The 15,439-nt window shown below is 38.0% G+C and overlaps 1 protein-coding gene across 1 annotated transcript in view; it reads left to right on the top strand.

Moving 5' to 3' along the window:
- JMY (junction mediating and regulatory protein, p53 cofactor) overlaps positions 1-15,439 on the top strand; it is a 95,384-nt gene that overhangs the window by 59,623 nt on the left and 20,322 nt on the right. The window contains exons 5-7 of the mRNA XM_028114578.2: positions 10,500-10,665; positions 11,237-11,424; positions 13,970-14,056. Coding sequence (XP_027970379.1) covers positions 10,500-10,665; positions 11,237-11,424; positions 13,970-14,056 — 441 coding nt within the window. The remainder of the gene's footprint in view (positions 1-10,499; positions 10,666-11,236; positions 11,425-13,969; positions 14,057-15,439) is intronic.

Genomic DNA, 15,439 nt, shown 5'->3' on the forward strand with positions numbered 1-15,439 from the left:
CTAAGGTTTTCATCAAGGTGTAACACAATCAAATTTATTTTTATGAAATAATGACTCTGACCAGTTCATAGAGAATTGACTGGAAAGTCATTCTTCAATCTTGAGCCATTTTCCTCATATGCTTTTCTGTTTGTTGATAGTGGAAAGCAAGGCATTTCTCAAAAATGAGTGTAAATACCAGGAATGTAGATCCTTCACTCAATAACAGAAGAGGTTTAAGTTGAAGGCAATAGGGAATTGGGAAAAGTTAAATCTATGTTATGTTTTGGAAATCTGAAATTGCTCCTTTAAAAGCTACTCAGGTTGGCACAGCATTCTTGGGTAGTTAAGAACTGAGTAAAGGCAGGTTGGTGATGGTCAGATCCAGACTGCACACGCCCAGGCTCCTGAGTATACTTGGGCTGTGCCTTTGTTCAAATAGTACTGAAGTCATCTTGTAACGGCTGGTTAAAGGAGGCAAGAAGTGTGGTGTTTTATTGGGCAGAGGAGAATGAACTGGGTGAGACAACTGAATTTGTGTTAGTTATTTTTAAAAAAGCAATTATACCTCAGAAGGATTAGAATAAAATTATTTGTTTGATTAGATTTGTTGTACAGTTCCCCTTTATGCACACTTTTGCTTTCTACAGTCAACCATCGTCCTGAAGCAAATGATCCTCCTCCTGATACATTGCCAGAAGCTCAGTACTAGCTAATGCTGCATCACAGTGCCTACGTCATTCACCTCACAGGTGAATGGGTGAAGAGTGAGCACAGTACAAGAAGATAATTTGAGAGAGAGACCACATTCCACATAACTTTTATTATATATCGTTATATATTATAATTGTTTTATTGTTGTTCTTAATCTCTTACTGTGCCTAATTTGTCAAATATCTTTCATCATAGGTATGCATGTATATATAGGTTTCAGTACTATCTGTGATTTCAGGCATCCACTGGGGGTCTTGGAATGTATCCGATGTTGTACTTTGTAGTCCACAGTGGTTTGTTAAAACCACATTAAGACATAATTTGTGTACACCTGAAACTAATGTAACATTGCCAACTATATTTCCACTAAAAAAAATTCACTATACAATTAGAAAATTTCACTAAACTATACTTCAATTAAAATACCATACCGTTCACTCATTTAAAGTATATAGATTCAGTGCTGTTTAGTATACTAACAGAATTATGCACATCACCACAATCAACTTTAGAACATTTTCATCACCCTGGAAATAAACCTGACCCCATTAGCAGTGATTCCCCATCTCCTCTCTAAACTTTCCTAGCTGACCATTAATCTTTCTATAAATTTGCTATCCTGGATATTTCATATAAATGGAATCATAAAACGTGGGTTTTTTTTTTTAAAACATACTTAACATAATGTTTTCACAGTTCATGTTGTAACATGCATGAGTGTTTAAGTTAATTTTTTTATAGAATGATACTGTATTCTATGATTAATACCACATTTTGTGCATTCATCATGAACATTTGGGCTCTTTCTCCTTTGGGAGTATTAAGCACAATGCTGCTGTAAACTTTCATGCTCAGGATTTTCATTTATCTTGGTATATACATAGGAGTCAAACTGCTGTTAACTTTTTGAGGAACTGCCAGACTGTTTTCCTGAGCAGCTGTACATTGACATTTACATTCCCACCAGCCGTGTACAACAGTTAGAATTTCTCCACATCTTTCATCTCATCATTAATACTTAAAATTTGTCTCTTTTACATTACAGCATGCTGGGGAGTAAAAAGTGGTTATCTGATTTGCATTTTCGTCACGGTATTGAGTATCTTTCTGTATGCTTATTGGCCACTTATACTAGATACAGCTCTTATATGGGATACATGATTTGAAAATATTTGGTTCCATTGTATGGATTGACCATATTGGTTTTTAGAACACTGGCTATATCTGAGAGTACTGTATTTTAGTTTCTAGGGGAAAACAAATTGCCTCCACTTTTTTACTGTATGAAGTTTTTCTTGCCTTAGAAGGTAGACTTGGATAGTCCTTACTGACATTTTAAAAGTGCATATGCTTATCAACTCTTGCTTAAAAAATAGTATGAGATAACATAGTTATGGCTTTGATCTAGAAAGAAGTCTTCTGTTAATAATTTTAAATTGTGATTTTTACCCTTAGGTTTTATTTGCTACTAGTGTTGGTAAAATTGTAACTTGTCTTGTCCTAGAACTTTTTCACACTATATTCAGCATCTCTTTGCAAGGATTTCATTCCCACTTGTGTTTCCCTGTAGCATTTCTACTGCAGTCTCCTTTTCCTGATTAGCTTTCTCCTTTATGTGACTAGCTGTGTGATATTTAAGTTCCAGAACTTTTAAAACTTAAAATCATAGCATTTTTGTTAGGTTTTTGTTTTTAAATCTTAGCATTTTTTTGCCTGTGAAGTAGAGAGCCGTTCTTTGTCTTCCTCACATGTACTAGCTTTGTTGTTCTAGCCAGCTGACACTGAGTTACGGGTACCTAAAAGAACTGCTTGAGGGTAAGATTTCTGGTTATTAGCTATTGTAAGAACATTGTTCTTACTGGAATTGGTCTAGGGTGGTAGAAGAAGGGCTGGGCTAAAATGGTCTCCAAGAGTCTGGGATGATTATCTGTGGGGTCATTTTCCCTGGGGCCACCCCATTACCTTAATAGTCTGCTTCTTAATGTTCTGGATTGTGTTTGAATTCTTCAAAGGGTTTGGTAAACCTGTCAGTCATTCTTACCAGGTTTATGCTTGAGTGTATATAATGTACGTATTGTGTTTTATGTATATCTGTGATGTACTGCCCCAGTTTTATTAGCATTAATATAAGGTGACCACATTACTCATGAGAAACACAGCAAAAATGCATTATTATGCCCATCCCAAACAAACGATTTCCCAGTGAAGGCTTTATAGTACAGTACTACTCTGTGATTTAAATTATGGGGAAACTTGTTCTTTAAAAAATGTCAGTATGTTATGTCTTGGGTTTTTTAAAAACAAAACTTTTTTGTGGTGTGACAATATAAAATACTTTAAAAATTAAAAATATTGAGTAATATTTGCCATCAGTATAGTGCTGAACTTGAAACACAACTTTCAAGTTAACTGACAAATCTTACCTACATAAGCAAAATTCTCTTTGCCTTTTAAATTCTTTAATTTCTATGGGCCACCTGGGTGGCACAGTTGGTTAAGTGTCTGACTCTTGGTTTCAACTCAGATCGTGATTTCAGGGTCGTGAGATTGAGCCCTACATGGGGGTCCACACTCAGTGCAGGGTCTGCTTAAGATTCTTTCTCCCTTTCCCTCTGCCCCTCCCCACTACACACACACACACACACACACACACACACACACACGGGTGCACTTTCTCAAATAAATAAATCTTAAAAAATAAATTCTTCTTTAAATATTCTTTAAGAGTATGTACCATTCCTTTTAATCTGTCTTCTTTTTAAATGTTCCTGGGTCTTGATTGTAGTCCTTCTTTTACCCTTTTTAGGTCATAGGCTCGTACCCCATTAAGAATTTGAAAAGTAGGGGTGCTCAGTCGTTAAGCGTCTGCCTTCGGCTCAGGTCATGATCCCAGGGTCCTGAGATCAAGCCCCACATCGGGCTCCCTGCTCAGCGGGAAGCCTGCTTCTCCCTCTCCTACTCTCCCTGCTTGTGTTCCCTCTCTCGCTGTGTCTCTGTCAAATAAATAAATAAAATCTTTATACTAAGAGAAATATGCATGTACACACAGCTCTGCACACACATTTTGTAGGTTCCCAAATTATCTCTACCTGAACCTCTGATCCCAGACTGCCACTGGTGTTGAAATTTCCCCATCAAAAACTCCTGAAAATACCAGTGTCTTTTTGGCTCAATACCTCTGAAAGAACCCAGGGTAAGTTTGATCAGTTGCAGCTACCCCACTCTTTGAATAGTATACTCCCTCCCCTCCAATCCATATACAAAAGTAATAGCGCAGTCTGGCTATGTGAGTACAGTTTGACTTTCAAATCTGTATTATTTACAGGTTATATCAGATATTTTAAAACATTGAACAAGATGAGAATATATAAAATCACATGGTTAGAAGTAGCATGTATGTTAGAAGTGTTGTTAAAATAAGGATTATTAATTGAATAAGGGGATTTTGTTTAGGTGCTAGCATGAAACAAATCAGAAAATACAATCACATCTCATTTAATGTTTGCTGTTATCTTCTGATTAACCATGTTCTCTGGCTAACTGAGAATTAACCAGGAAACTCTCTTGGATGACAGTCCTTCTGAAGGTTCTAAAAAGTAGTCTCCACACCTAGTATGGAGCTCAACTTGGGGCTTAAACTCACGACCCTGAGATTAAGACATGAACTGAGATCAAGAGTCAGACATTTAACTGATTGATCCACTCAGGCACTCCACGCCCCCCCTTTAAAAACTGTTTGATTCCTTGAGGTCATCTTTATGAACATATATGAGCTGAATATGTAACAATCCTAAGGCTACTTACTTATAATCCATACTTTTGTCTTTTTCCTTTTTTTTTTTGTTTTTAAGATTTTTTTTATTTATTTGTCAGAGAGAGAGACAGCAAGAAAGGGAACACAAGCAGGAGGAGTGGGAGCACAAGCAGTGGGGGTGGCAGGCAGAGGCAGAAGGAGAAGGATTCTTCCAGCTGAGCAAGGAGCCCGATGTGGCCCTCGATCCCAGGACCCTGGGATTATGATCTGAGCCAAAGGCAGACGCTTAACCAACTGAGCCACCCAGGTGTCACTTTTGTCTTCTCCTAAAAGCATATAGCTAAAGTATGATTAAGGTTATATTACCCCATGTCAGCTTTACATAAGTCATCAAGTATATATTGAACATTTATGGTATCTAGACGGTGCTATTCAACAGAACTTCCTACAACAATGGAAATGTTTTATATTTGCACTTTCTTGTAGTATACCTACTAGCCAGATAATCTATTGAGCTTTTGAAATGTGATTTATGTGACAGAGGAACAGAATTTTAATCTATATTTAAATAGCCATATGCAGCTTGTGGCTACTATATTAGACAGAATAATGTAGATCCTGATTCTGCAAACTCTAACTTACATAACCTTGGGTAAATTAGTTAACCTCTCTATAAAATATGATTAGTATAGATCTTTTAGGAAAGTTATGTTTCCATTAGTTAATGCCTGTAAAGCATTTAACATAATGCCTTGCATGTCGAGTAAGAACGCAATAAATACTAGACATTATTATGCAACTATCAAGGAAGGGACTACAAAGATAGGAAAAATGTAATTCCCATGCATAAGACAGTTAGTTGCATTTCAAATGGGCCTTGCCAAGAAGTTTCAACAGTAAGGAGCTTTGATGTGGTGGACACGGTCTGAACAGAGGCAGGGCAGCTGGGGTGCTTGTCCAGGCAGAGAGGCTGCTTTTTTATTTTTAATTTATTAATAAATAGAGTCTGTTCCATATCTGCATGCCAGAAATTTCAAAGTCTCCTAAGTACAAGAAGCTAGGTTCCACTCTAAAAGTTTTTTTTTTTTTTTAAGATTTTATTTATTCATTTGACACACACACAGAGAGAGACAAACACAGTGAAAGAGGGAACACAAGCAGGGGCAGAGGGAGAGGGAGAAGCAGGCTTCCCGCTGAGCAGGGAGCCCAATGTGTGGGGCTCGATCCCAGGACCCTAGGATCATGACCTGAGCCGAAGGCAGACGTTTAACGACTGAGCCACCCAGGCGCCCCAAAAGTTTTAATTTATATTACTTATCAAATTCTGTTTTAGCCATCTAAATATACTTTGATATTGGTTACAGAAAAATAAATAGGAAAGTTTTAAATGTTTTAGGCCCTATACTTAGTGCTTTATATATTGTCTCATTTAATTTTCGAACATAACCCTTTATATTCCAAGCTTATAAGCCATTATCTGAAACCCCTGAGGCCAGATCTATTTTATTTATTTTTAAGATTTCATTTATTTGAGAGAGAGAGAGCATGAGTCGGGGGGCGGAGGGAGAAGTAGGCTCCCTGCTCAGCAGGACCGTGAGATCATGATCTGATCATGCCGGCAGGACCCTGGGATCATGACCCTAGCCAAAGGCAGATGCTTAACCAACTGAACCATCCAGGCGTCCCCAGATCTCTTTTAGAATTCTAAGTTTTTCATATTTTAGATAATTTAGGGTATATAATTTCTAGACAAGTGTTACTTTTCCAATAATGAAACATTATATTAAATGGAATAAATAGGGCTTCACATCAGTTCAGATCGTATCTTCCTACAAATGGATTGTAATATTAGGTTTTGACATCAAAGAAATTAAGGCTGTTTTTAGTTTTCTAGGATTTCTAAAATGTGGAATTTCAGATAATTCCTTCTGTTTATATGTATTCTCCATATTTGTGTAGCTGTTATTGGTGGAAACTCTATACTCAGGTTTATCTGGTACCATTTCTCATGTACTATCTTTGCCACGTAATAAAAGGGCTAGTCTTGATTGAGAGCTTGCTGAGCTTTCCTTTAATGTTATTTCTCTTGTTCTGTGTGTGGTTTTCATGACGACTCTTTGACCCCTCACTTCATTTATTACTCACTGCCATACTCTGTGTAACTCAGACAGTACCAGGTGCCCAGTGAGTATTTCTTGGATGAATGACTCCACCCACAGATACGCTGAAAGCTTTATTTTTTCGTAGCCCCTCACATGTCATGAGGTTTTTACCTAGCACAGTAGGGTGAAAGGCAGGACAGGGGCATTAACTGCTTTATGTCTGGTTTCATGATTTTCTATAGTCACAATAGGTACACAAGAAAACCATTACTGTTAATGTGCCTGGTGGGAATGATCAGTGGGGTCAGTAGTGTATGATGTACTTATGTGGATGTATGGATATTGATTTATACTTAATTTTCTTGCTAGATTTACTGTAAAAAACATTTTGCTTTATTTCCTTTTTTATACTTAATAGAATGCTCCTCCCTACTTCTGTCTGGTGGAAAGGCCATAATTGTAGGAATTGGGAGAATTGGGTCAGGTTCCAACGTTGCTGGTATTATCGCAGGGTCACATTGGGAAGGCAGTTTGTTTTGGGGTCTTGATATCCTGATAGCAAAAGTTTGTTTATTCAGGGGGCGCCTGGGTCACTCAGTCAGTTGAGTGTCCAACTTTTGGTTTTGGCTTGGTTTGTGATCTTGGTTTTGTGGGACCAAGCCTCTTGTCAGGCTTGCACTCAGTGGGGAGTCTGCCTGGGATTCTCTCTCTTGCTCTCCCCCTCTGCCCCTCCCCTGGCTCATGTGCTCTCACCCTCTCTTGTGCCCATGCACGCTCTCTCTCAAATAATAAATAGATCTTGTTTTTTTTAAGTTTTTTCAGAAGGTAAAAGTTGAGCTGAGTAAAATTTCAGGGTAGCAAAGTTTTCATTGGCATTCTGTTGTCTTCCTTTGAGCGCTTAACCTACTTTCTAGGCTTCCTTCTTGCCCAGGGAAGCAGTGACCTCAGGCATAAAAAAGGTGCCCCAACTGTGGCACCTACTTTCTCTGCACTGCTCCATTGTCCAGAAATAGTAGTCCTTTCACTCTGGATCCCCATTCCCTTAGTTCTGTGGCTGTCAGCTGAAGTAGGTGCCAGGAAAAAATCAGTCTGGAAATTACAGCTAATAGGGGAAGAGATTTGGTGCAGCATAGCCTTCCCATATCTCTGCATGTCTTTCACTGAGGATTTTGCCTCACTGTTAAAGTTTAAATAACCTCAGAGGACAGTTTTGCCCTTCCAGATTTCCCTGATTTGTCTCTTAATCCCTTTCTCTTTAGCTTATCCCATAAAAGTCCTCTCTCCTGAGTCCTTACAACCCTTTTACTTGCCCTGATGCCCACTGCTGCCCGATTGTTTGTTTTCTCCGAGGCTGGGATTCAACAGATCCTTAGTCTGCATTTCTGCCTCTGATGAGGTTTTGTCCTTTTTGAACCTCGCCATGGCAGATCCACTTCTGGAATCCCTTGCTTTGAATAGAACTCAGTAAACCAGAAAGGTGGGGGTGAGGTCACTTCTTGTAAGGAAACACCCCGTCCTTTCTCAGTTTGATATGTGATACTGACTGACTGTGTAAAGGTATGTCAACAGGGGGCTCTCAACTTTTTTCCTTAGCCTAAGTATTAGACAAGAGAGTCAAACTTAGAGAGTGCTAGGGGAAGCTTTAGCACAGTGTTACGAACATGGCACATAAATGGTTCTTTCCAGCTGGAGAGAACTAAAGATAGTGAAGGTGGAACTAACAGCCTGGATTTCTACCTGAACATTGTCACTGGAACTGATCTTACGAGAAGGTTTTTAGACCAATGCATATTAAGGTTTTATCTTAACTGATTATAATTCCCTAGAAAATAAAGCTTCTAAAATTACATATTTCACGTGTTTGTATGCTGTGCGCAAAGAAAGTGTGGTGTGGATAACAGGATTATGGATTCTGGAGCTACAGTCTCCAAAGCTGGATAAGAGACCCAAGACAGTATGCAAAGGGTTGTTAATAATTTAAAGTGAGACTGGGGGTCTGAGGAAAGAAATCACACCTTAGATTCCTATTTTCAAAAACAGCAGGATTTCATTTTGTCAACATTCTCTACAAGCCACTATAATGTGAAACCCTTTTGTGGTTCTATATTTATTGTTGGTCAGTCATAAAATACTTCCTAATGCAACAGAATCTCTGGCTTCTAATTCATTAAATATTTATACTATTTTTATAACATTTATTAAATAACATTGTATTTAATTTACCTGGTTATTTTTAAATGTGTACCATTGGACATTTAGATCACAGTCCAACTATTGCTTTGCAGGTTTTTTTTTTTTTTTAAGATTTTATTTACTTATTAGAGCGTCGTGTGCACGCATGACTGGGGGGAGGAGCAGAGGGAGAGGGAGAAGCAGCCTCCCTGCTGAGTGGAGAGCCTGATTCAGGGCTCAGTCTCAGGACCCCAAGATCATGACGAGCCGAAGGCAGATGTTTAACCTACTGAGCCACCCAGGCGCCCCATGTTGCTTTGCAGTTTAAAAGGAACTTGAAATTATGTGCTAATATGTATATGTATATGTATGTGTATATATATATATATATATGTATATGTATGTGTGTGTGTGTGTGTATATATATATATATATATATATATATATTCTAGTCTTTAGGTAAGACTGTGTTGAGTAGAATGTAAAGGAAAGGCTGGACTCTTATTTAAAACATTCTCTATGTGCTACCATGTTTTGCCAGCCTCACTAGACAGAAAGGATTATTTTGCAGCAATAAGAACTGTCTTTGCTGTCACAGCTGTCCCAAGAGTACCAGCCAACTATCTCCTTAGTATTCTGGGAGCCCCAGATGACCCCTCATATGAGCTCCCAAAACATTTCCCTTTTTCCTCTGTTCCTCCTCCACCCTTTTGGTAGTCACTTACTGGGGTGCCAGTTGAGGCCACGGCCTCCTCACCAATGTTGCTAGTTCCCCCAGGGCACACTGGTACCTGTGCCAGTGGGCTCCTGGAGTTTCTAAGCATGAATCTTTAAACTGCCAAAGTGGTAGCACTATATTCTTAGAAGAAATGTTCTGGGAGAATGCTTTACTCTCTCACATGCTTGTACTTCACAGACTGCTGGCCATTCTGTCAGCTCCTTCTTACTGCCACCTTTCTCCATAGAGCCAAGTAGGAATTCATGGAAATAATGGGGTTGGGGACTAATGCCTGAAGCATACTTTGCTGATAGTAATTTCCTTCTAATGCCTGGCAAAATCTCTTCTCCCTGTCTTTTCAGGACCAAAACCCAATTGAGCAACCAAGCAAACCTCATGCATGACTACCACTTCATGAGACATGCTTAGAAATCTTGAGTTCCACCTTAGGGTGGATATAGGATCCTGAGTGCATTACTTAAAGATAATAATAGTTATCATTATCAGTAGACTGCAGGGATTTCTAGAAAATCAGTTTTGTCATGTTCGCGTCACACCCACTCACTTTGCTCCCCACTCACCAGATTCCAGAACCTAGCCAGGCTGTGACCATGGAGCACAAAACATCTCTGGATGTGTAGGGAAACCAGACTTTTATCCCTTGGTTGTAACTATCCCAGTATAGCTTAATCTTACTCATCCATATATAATCTCTTTCGTATATGGAAAAGAAAACTGAATAACTTAGCATATCTACTTTTGAGAGGAAAGGACACTTTTAATATTTGTATCATAATAATTAGAATAATAGATTCTAAACATGATCTGTAATAATAAGTTAATTTTTCATGTTTGTCTAGTTATTTCCAAAATTGTGTTATGTCTCGATTATTACTATTTTTCTTTTAAAACATCTTTACTTCTTGCCTCTAAGTTTTTTTCTTGGCACAGTTGATTCATGGATTTATGCTGTATGATTAGTATTCATTTCTAATCCTAACTTGATTTTTTTTTTCCTGTCCCCACCAGCTAGAAACATTTTTATTTTATTTTCACATAGATGCAGAGTTTGCAGGGTGGTACAGAAGCCATAGCCCGATTGGATCAGTTAGAAGCTGATTATTATGATCTGCAACTTCAGTTGTATGAAGTACAGTTTGAAATCCTGAAGTGTGAAGAGTTATTATTGACAGCCCAACTGGAAAGCATCAAAAGACTTATATCGGGTATGGTGTGCATTCAACCACATAAATCCAGAAAAAATTGAAAACATAGAGAAAATATATGTATTTGTCAGCTGTGTTTCTTGAAATTTTGAGACTAAAAAAGTCTTAACATAAAACCTTTTAGAGGAGCTCTTAAATTCAAGTCATTAAGTAGAGTCAGCAATGCAACTATGTATTACTTATGTAAAATGCTTACTTAGGTTGTTTCAGCCAGAAAATTTTTGAGTTTCGGGGATGATACTTAACATTTGTTGAGCACTTAACTGCATGCCAGACACTGCTAAGCACTTCCTACACACACTCACCCTAGAAGGTGTATTTCCCAATAATCACTGTTTTACAAAGAAGCTCAAGAGGTCATGAATACAAGCCCCATGCTTGGCTGTAGAGCTTACTGAAAGAAAAAAAAAAAAAATTAAAGACATACAGGATTAAACGGAGTCTTAATGAAAAACTAAGGGGGGTGGTGTTGCCTGAGGTTACAGAACCAATAAGTGGATTAGAACCATGTTCTGTCTGGCTCCATAGCCCATGCTCTTAACCACTACCCCTTGTTGCTGTTTTGTTCTAGAAAAGAGAGATGAAGTGGTATACTATGACACTTACGAAAGCATGGAGGCCATGCTGGAGAAGGAAGAAATGGCAGCATCTGTGCACTTACAGAGAGAAGAGCTACAGAAACTTCAGCAGAAAGCACGCCAGCTAGAAGCAAGACGTGGACGGGTTTCAGCCAAGAAAGCCTACCTCAGAAATAAAAAGGTATAATAGGTATTTATTGAATAGACAGCCTTAATTTTAAATCCTGCTTTTAGTCATTACTTAGTCCTTGACCCATATCTAATTCTAACCTGGTTTGTCACTAATACTTGTTTTAAAACTAAGTGAGAGTTACCTCTTTCCAATACTTGAGCCATTATATTAACATTTTATAGTTCTCCGAGAGCTGCCCTGTTAACATTAGAACAGCCAGTGATGATGTCCTGTTTACCTGTGGCACCCTGAAGGTGACTCTGCTAAAGGGCATGACTGCAGGATCCCATGTAATGCAGTTCCTGGCTCCTCATTATTTAAGGAGGCCAGTGCTGTTCTAAATGAAGTCTTGCTTCTGACCTCAGTCTTGAAGGAATTATATATATATTAATCTAATTCTGAGGTAGGGAAAGGCACCCCCAGAGAATCTGCCTGTTTATACCAGCAGCCTCAGATCTGCTGCAACCCATCACATCACACAGAGTCAGGGGCCCTCGATGGTCGTGTCCTCTCCCATCCTTACCCCTGTCCCTCCAAGCCTACCATCTGGGGTGGCAGGTCTGCAGGGGGAGGAAGTAGTGACAAAAGATGGCTGGAAAGAGAGAAAACTAGAAACACTAAGTCGTAAAAAGAAAGACAACGAGAAGATCAACTGTATGATACAAAAGATAAAAACACACATCTCCATGTAACGTCGTCTTATAATCCTTGTCTCCATGTCATCATGCCCACAGTCCCAGGGTGCTTGGTTTATCCAATATCCACAGTAGAATTGCATACCCAAGGGTAGTTCTAAGAAAATCATGTCCTGCTTCTCCTCTTGAAAAAACAAAGATGGTCTCTGGCTATGCCATGAGGGCTTGAAATCTGCGCTTTGTGATTGGACTTTTTAAGAAAAATAATAAAAACAACATGATTCTTTATGCATTTTTTATCTTCTTTAATGATACCACTAGTCAAATGAGATAATAATCTTTTGCCTAAAGCCGAGAAAGCTCCAAAAACCAAAAGCATTCTCATACTTGGTTTGGTGACAAGACCAGACCTGAGCTGAGAGAAGTTGTCCATCTCATAGTCCCACTTAATTTGACTATTCATATATTTCACTGCAAAAATGTTAGTATTACTTTTAGGGCGCTCTTTCAGATCCTGCTGGAGTTACTGGGTAGTGTGTATGCAACATACCACCTTTCTAAAATCTGAAAATAAGGGACTTGGGACCTATATTCTCATTTTGTAATCAAGGGAACTAAGGCTCCTGATAGTTAAATAAATCACCCAGAGAAAAGCAGCTAGTTACTGTGCAATGATAGGATTCTGTCTTAGGTCTGTGTGATTTAGAAGCCTGAGTCATTGTACCACCATATCATGTTTCTTATATATAATACTACCTTTGTTATCCCCCTGGAGACTGCCCTGAACAGTTTAATTTCAGGATCTGTACTTGTTAGGCAATAGAGTCAACCCAGTGTTGGTGAAAAAGACAACACAGTTGCTTTACAGTGTAGTTCATGGGCTTAAAAGGTCATTCATTATATCACTTTCTCTGGTTAGAAGATTGATCTTTTGGTATAGTTTTGAGAGTGTTGGAAACTAATGGTCATCTTTTTATCTGGAGGACTTCTCTAGGAAGACCGAGGGAAAAAGACGTAGCGTGGTGCCATTAAATGTTGCCAGATGATAGTGCGTTATTTTGTAAAGAGGCATGTATTTCCTAGTTTATTACTATGTTTTTATTTTCATGTGATTAGAATAAGCATTCATATATATATATATATTTTTTTTTGTCATTCTGACTTTTTGTTATCTTTAAGGTTCCTTTTCACTCAATCTCTGACCATAAGGTACAGATTTCATAATACCATTTAAGCCACTCCAAGCCAAATCATGTTCTTTAACCCATCAGAGTTTAGAATACAGACTTTCAGCCAAGGGTTGTATATCCTTTTTTACTCAAACTAGTTTAAAGAATACAATAAGACTTAGAATCTTTTGGCCACAGACTTCAGAGCTTAAAGAGAGCTTTGAGATTATCTAAGGATACCCTTGTCCACTCTATCTTGCTGTATCCCTCCCCGTCCAAAAAAAAAAAAAAAAAATTTAGAAAAGAGTTGTTCTAGAGAAGTTAATATTTTTCTTAGATCCTAATGATTTGGTTTCTGCTGCTTCAGTACTCGAGATGAGAAACCAAACGTGGCCTACTTGAGTAGTGTTTTGCTATTGTAGGTACATGTTTTTTGTTTTAAGTTTTTTTAAAGATTTTTATTTATTTAACAGAGAGAGAGAGTGAAAGAGGGAACACAAGCAGGGGGAGTGGGAGAGGGAGAGGGAGAAGCAGGCTTCCCACTGAGCAGGGAGCCCGATGCAGGGCTTGATCCCAGGGTCCTGGGATCATGACCTGAGCTGAAGGCAAATGCTTAACAACTGAGCCACCCAGGTGCCCTATGTAGGTACATGTTAAGATTAAAACTAAAACCCAATTAAATAAACTCTGGTGTGGTGTCCGAGTCTTTCAGGTTTCACTTACATTAAAACACATTTTATGTATTTATAGGAAATTTGTATTGCAAAACACAATGAAAAGTTCCAACAGCGCCTTCGGAGTGAAGATGAATATAGAACCCATCACACAGTACAACTAGTAAGTTTGGACTTGTGGAGACTTAGAAGAAAACTTTGATTTTTACATGTCTCAAAGTGAATAGAGAATAAGAAAATGTGAATAACTAGATGTTAGCATTAATTCCATATATATGTATGTAGGAATGTATGTAGTTCAATATGTATGCATATATATGCATACATTATTATTTAGAACAGTTTTAGACAAATTGACTAGACAATTTGTTCCTATATACTTCCTATATACAAGTTCCTATATACTTCCACACATGCACAGCTTCTCCTTCCAACCAGAGTGTTGTACCTTTGTTACAGTCAGTGAATCAACATTGATACATCGGTATCACCCGAAGTCCATAATGGAGTTTAGAGTTCATTCTTGGTGATGTGTGTTCTATTGGTTTTGACAAATGTATAGTGATAGGATATGAATCCACCATTATAATATCATACAGAACATTTTCACCACCCTGAGAATGTTCTGTGTTCTATGTATTCATCCCCCTCTCTCTTCACACCCCTGGCAACCATTGATCTTTTTACTGTCTCTACAGTCTTGCCTTTTCTAGAATGTTTAATTGGAATCATACAGTATGTAGCCTTTTCTGATGGACATAACTCAGTAATATGCATTTAATATTCCTCCATTCATTTTCTATCTTTTTTTTTTTTCTCCATGCATTTTCATGGCTTGATAGTTTATTTCTTTTTAGTGCCAGATAATATTCCATTGTCTGGGTACACCACAGTTTATCGATTCACCTATTGAGACATGTTGGTTGCTCCTATGTTTTGGCACTTATAAATAAAGTTGCTATAAGCATTCATACAGGTTTTTGTGTGCACGTAAGTTTTCATCTCTTGAGTAAATACCAAGGAGCACGATTGCTGGATTATAAAGGTAAGAGTTGATTTAATTTTGTAGCAAACTGCGAAACTGTCTACTACAGTGGCTATAGCACTTTGCATTGCTACCAACAATGAGAGTTCCTATCGCTCCATATCCTTACCAGCATTTGGTATTGTCAGTGTTTTGTATTTTAGCCATTCTAATTAGGAATGTGGTGGTATCTGATGAATGTTTAGTTTGCAGTTCCCTAGTGGTGTATGATAATGAGCATCTTTTCACAGTGCTTTCTTGTCATCTGTATATCTTCTTTGCTGAGGTTATATACAGATCTTTTTCTGGTTTTTTAATTGGGTTGTTTTCTTTTTATTGAGTTTTAAGAATTCTTTATTCTGGATAAAGTCCTTTATCAGACAGGGTTTTTTAAAAAGCAGATATTCTCCAAATTTGTGGCTTGTCTTTTCATTCTCTTGACAGCATCTCTTGCAGAACAGGATATTTTTTATTTTAATTTTAATGTTAATGAAGTCCAGCTTATCACTTCTTTCTTCCATG

This window comes from Eumetopias jubatus, unplaced genomic scaffold (genome assembly GCF_037043125.1).
Source record: "Eumetopias jubatus isolate StellerSeaLion01/CBP00866 unplaced genomic scaffold, mEumJub1_p1.0 scaffold_5, whole genome shotgun sequence".
In the NCBI taxonomy this organism is placed as follows: domain Eukaryota; kingdom Metazoa; phylum Chordata; class Mammalia; order Carnivora; family Otariidae; genus Eumetopias; species Eumetopias jubatus.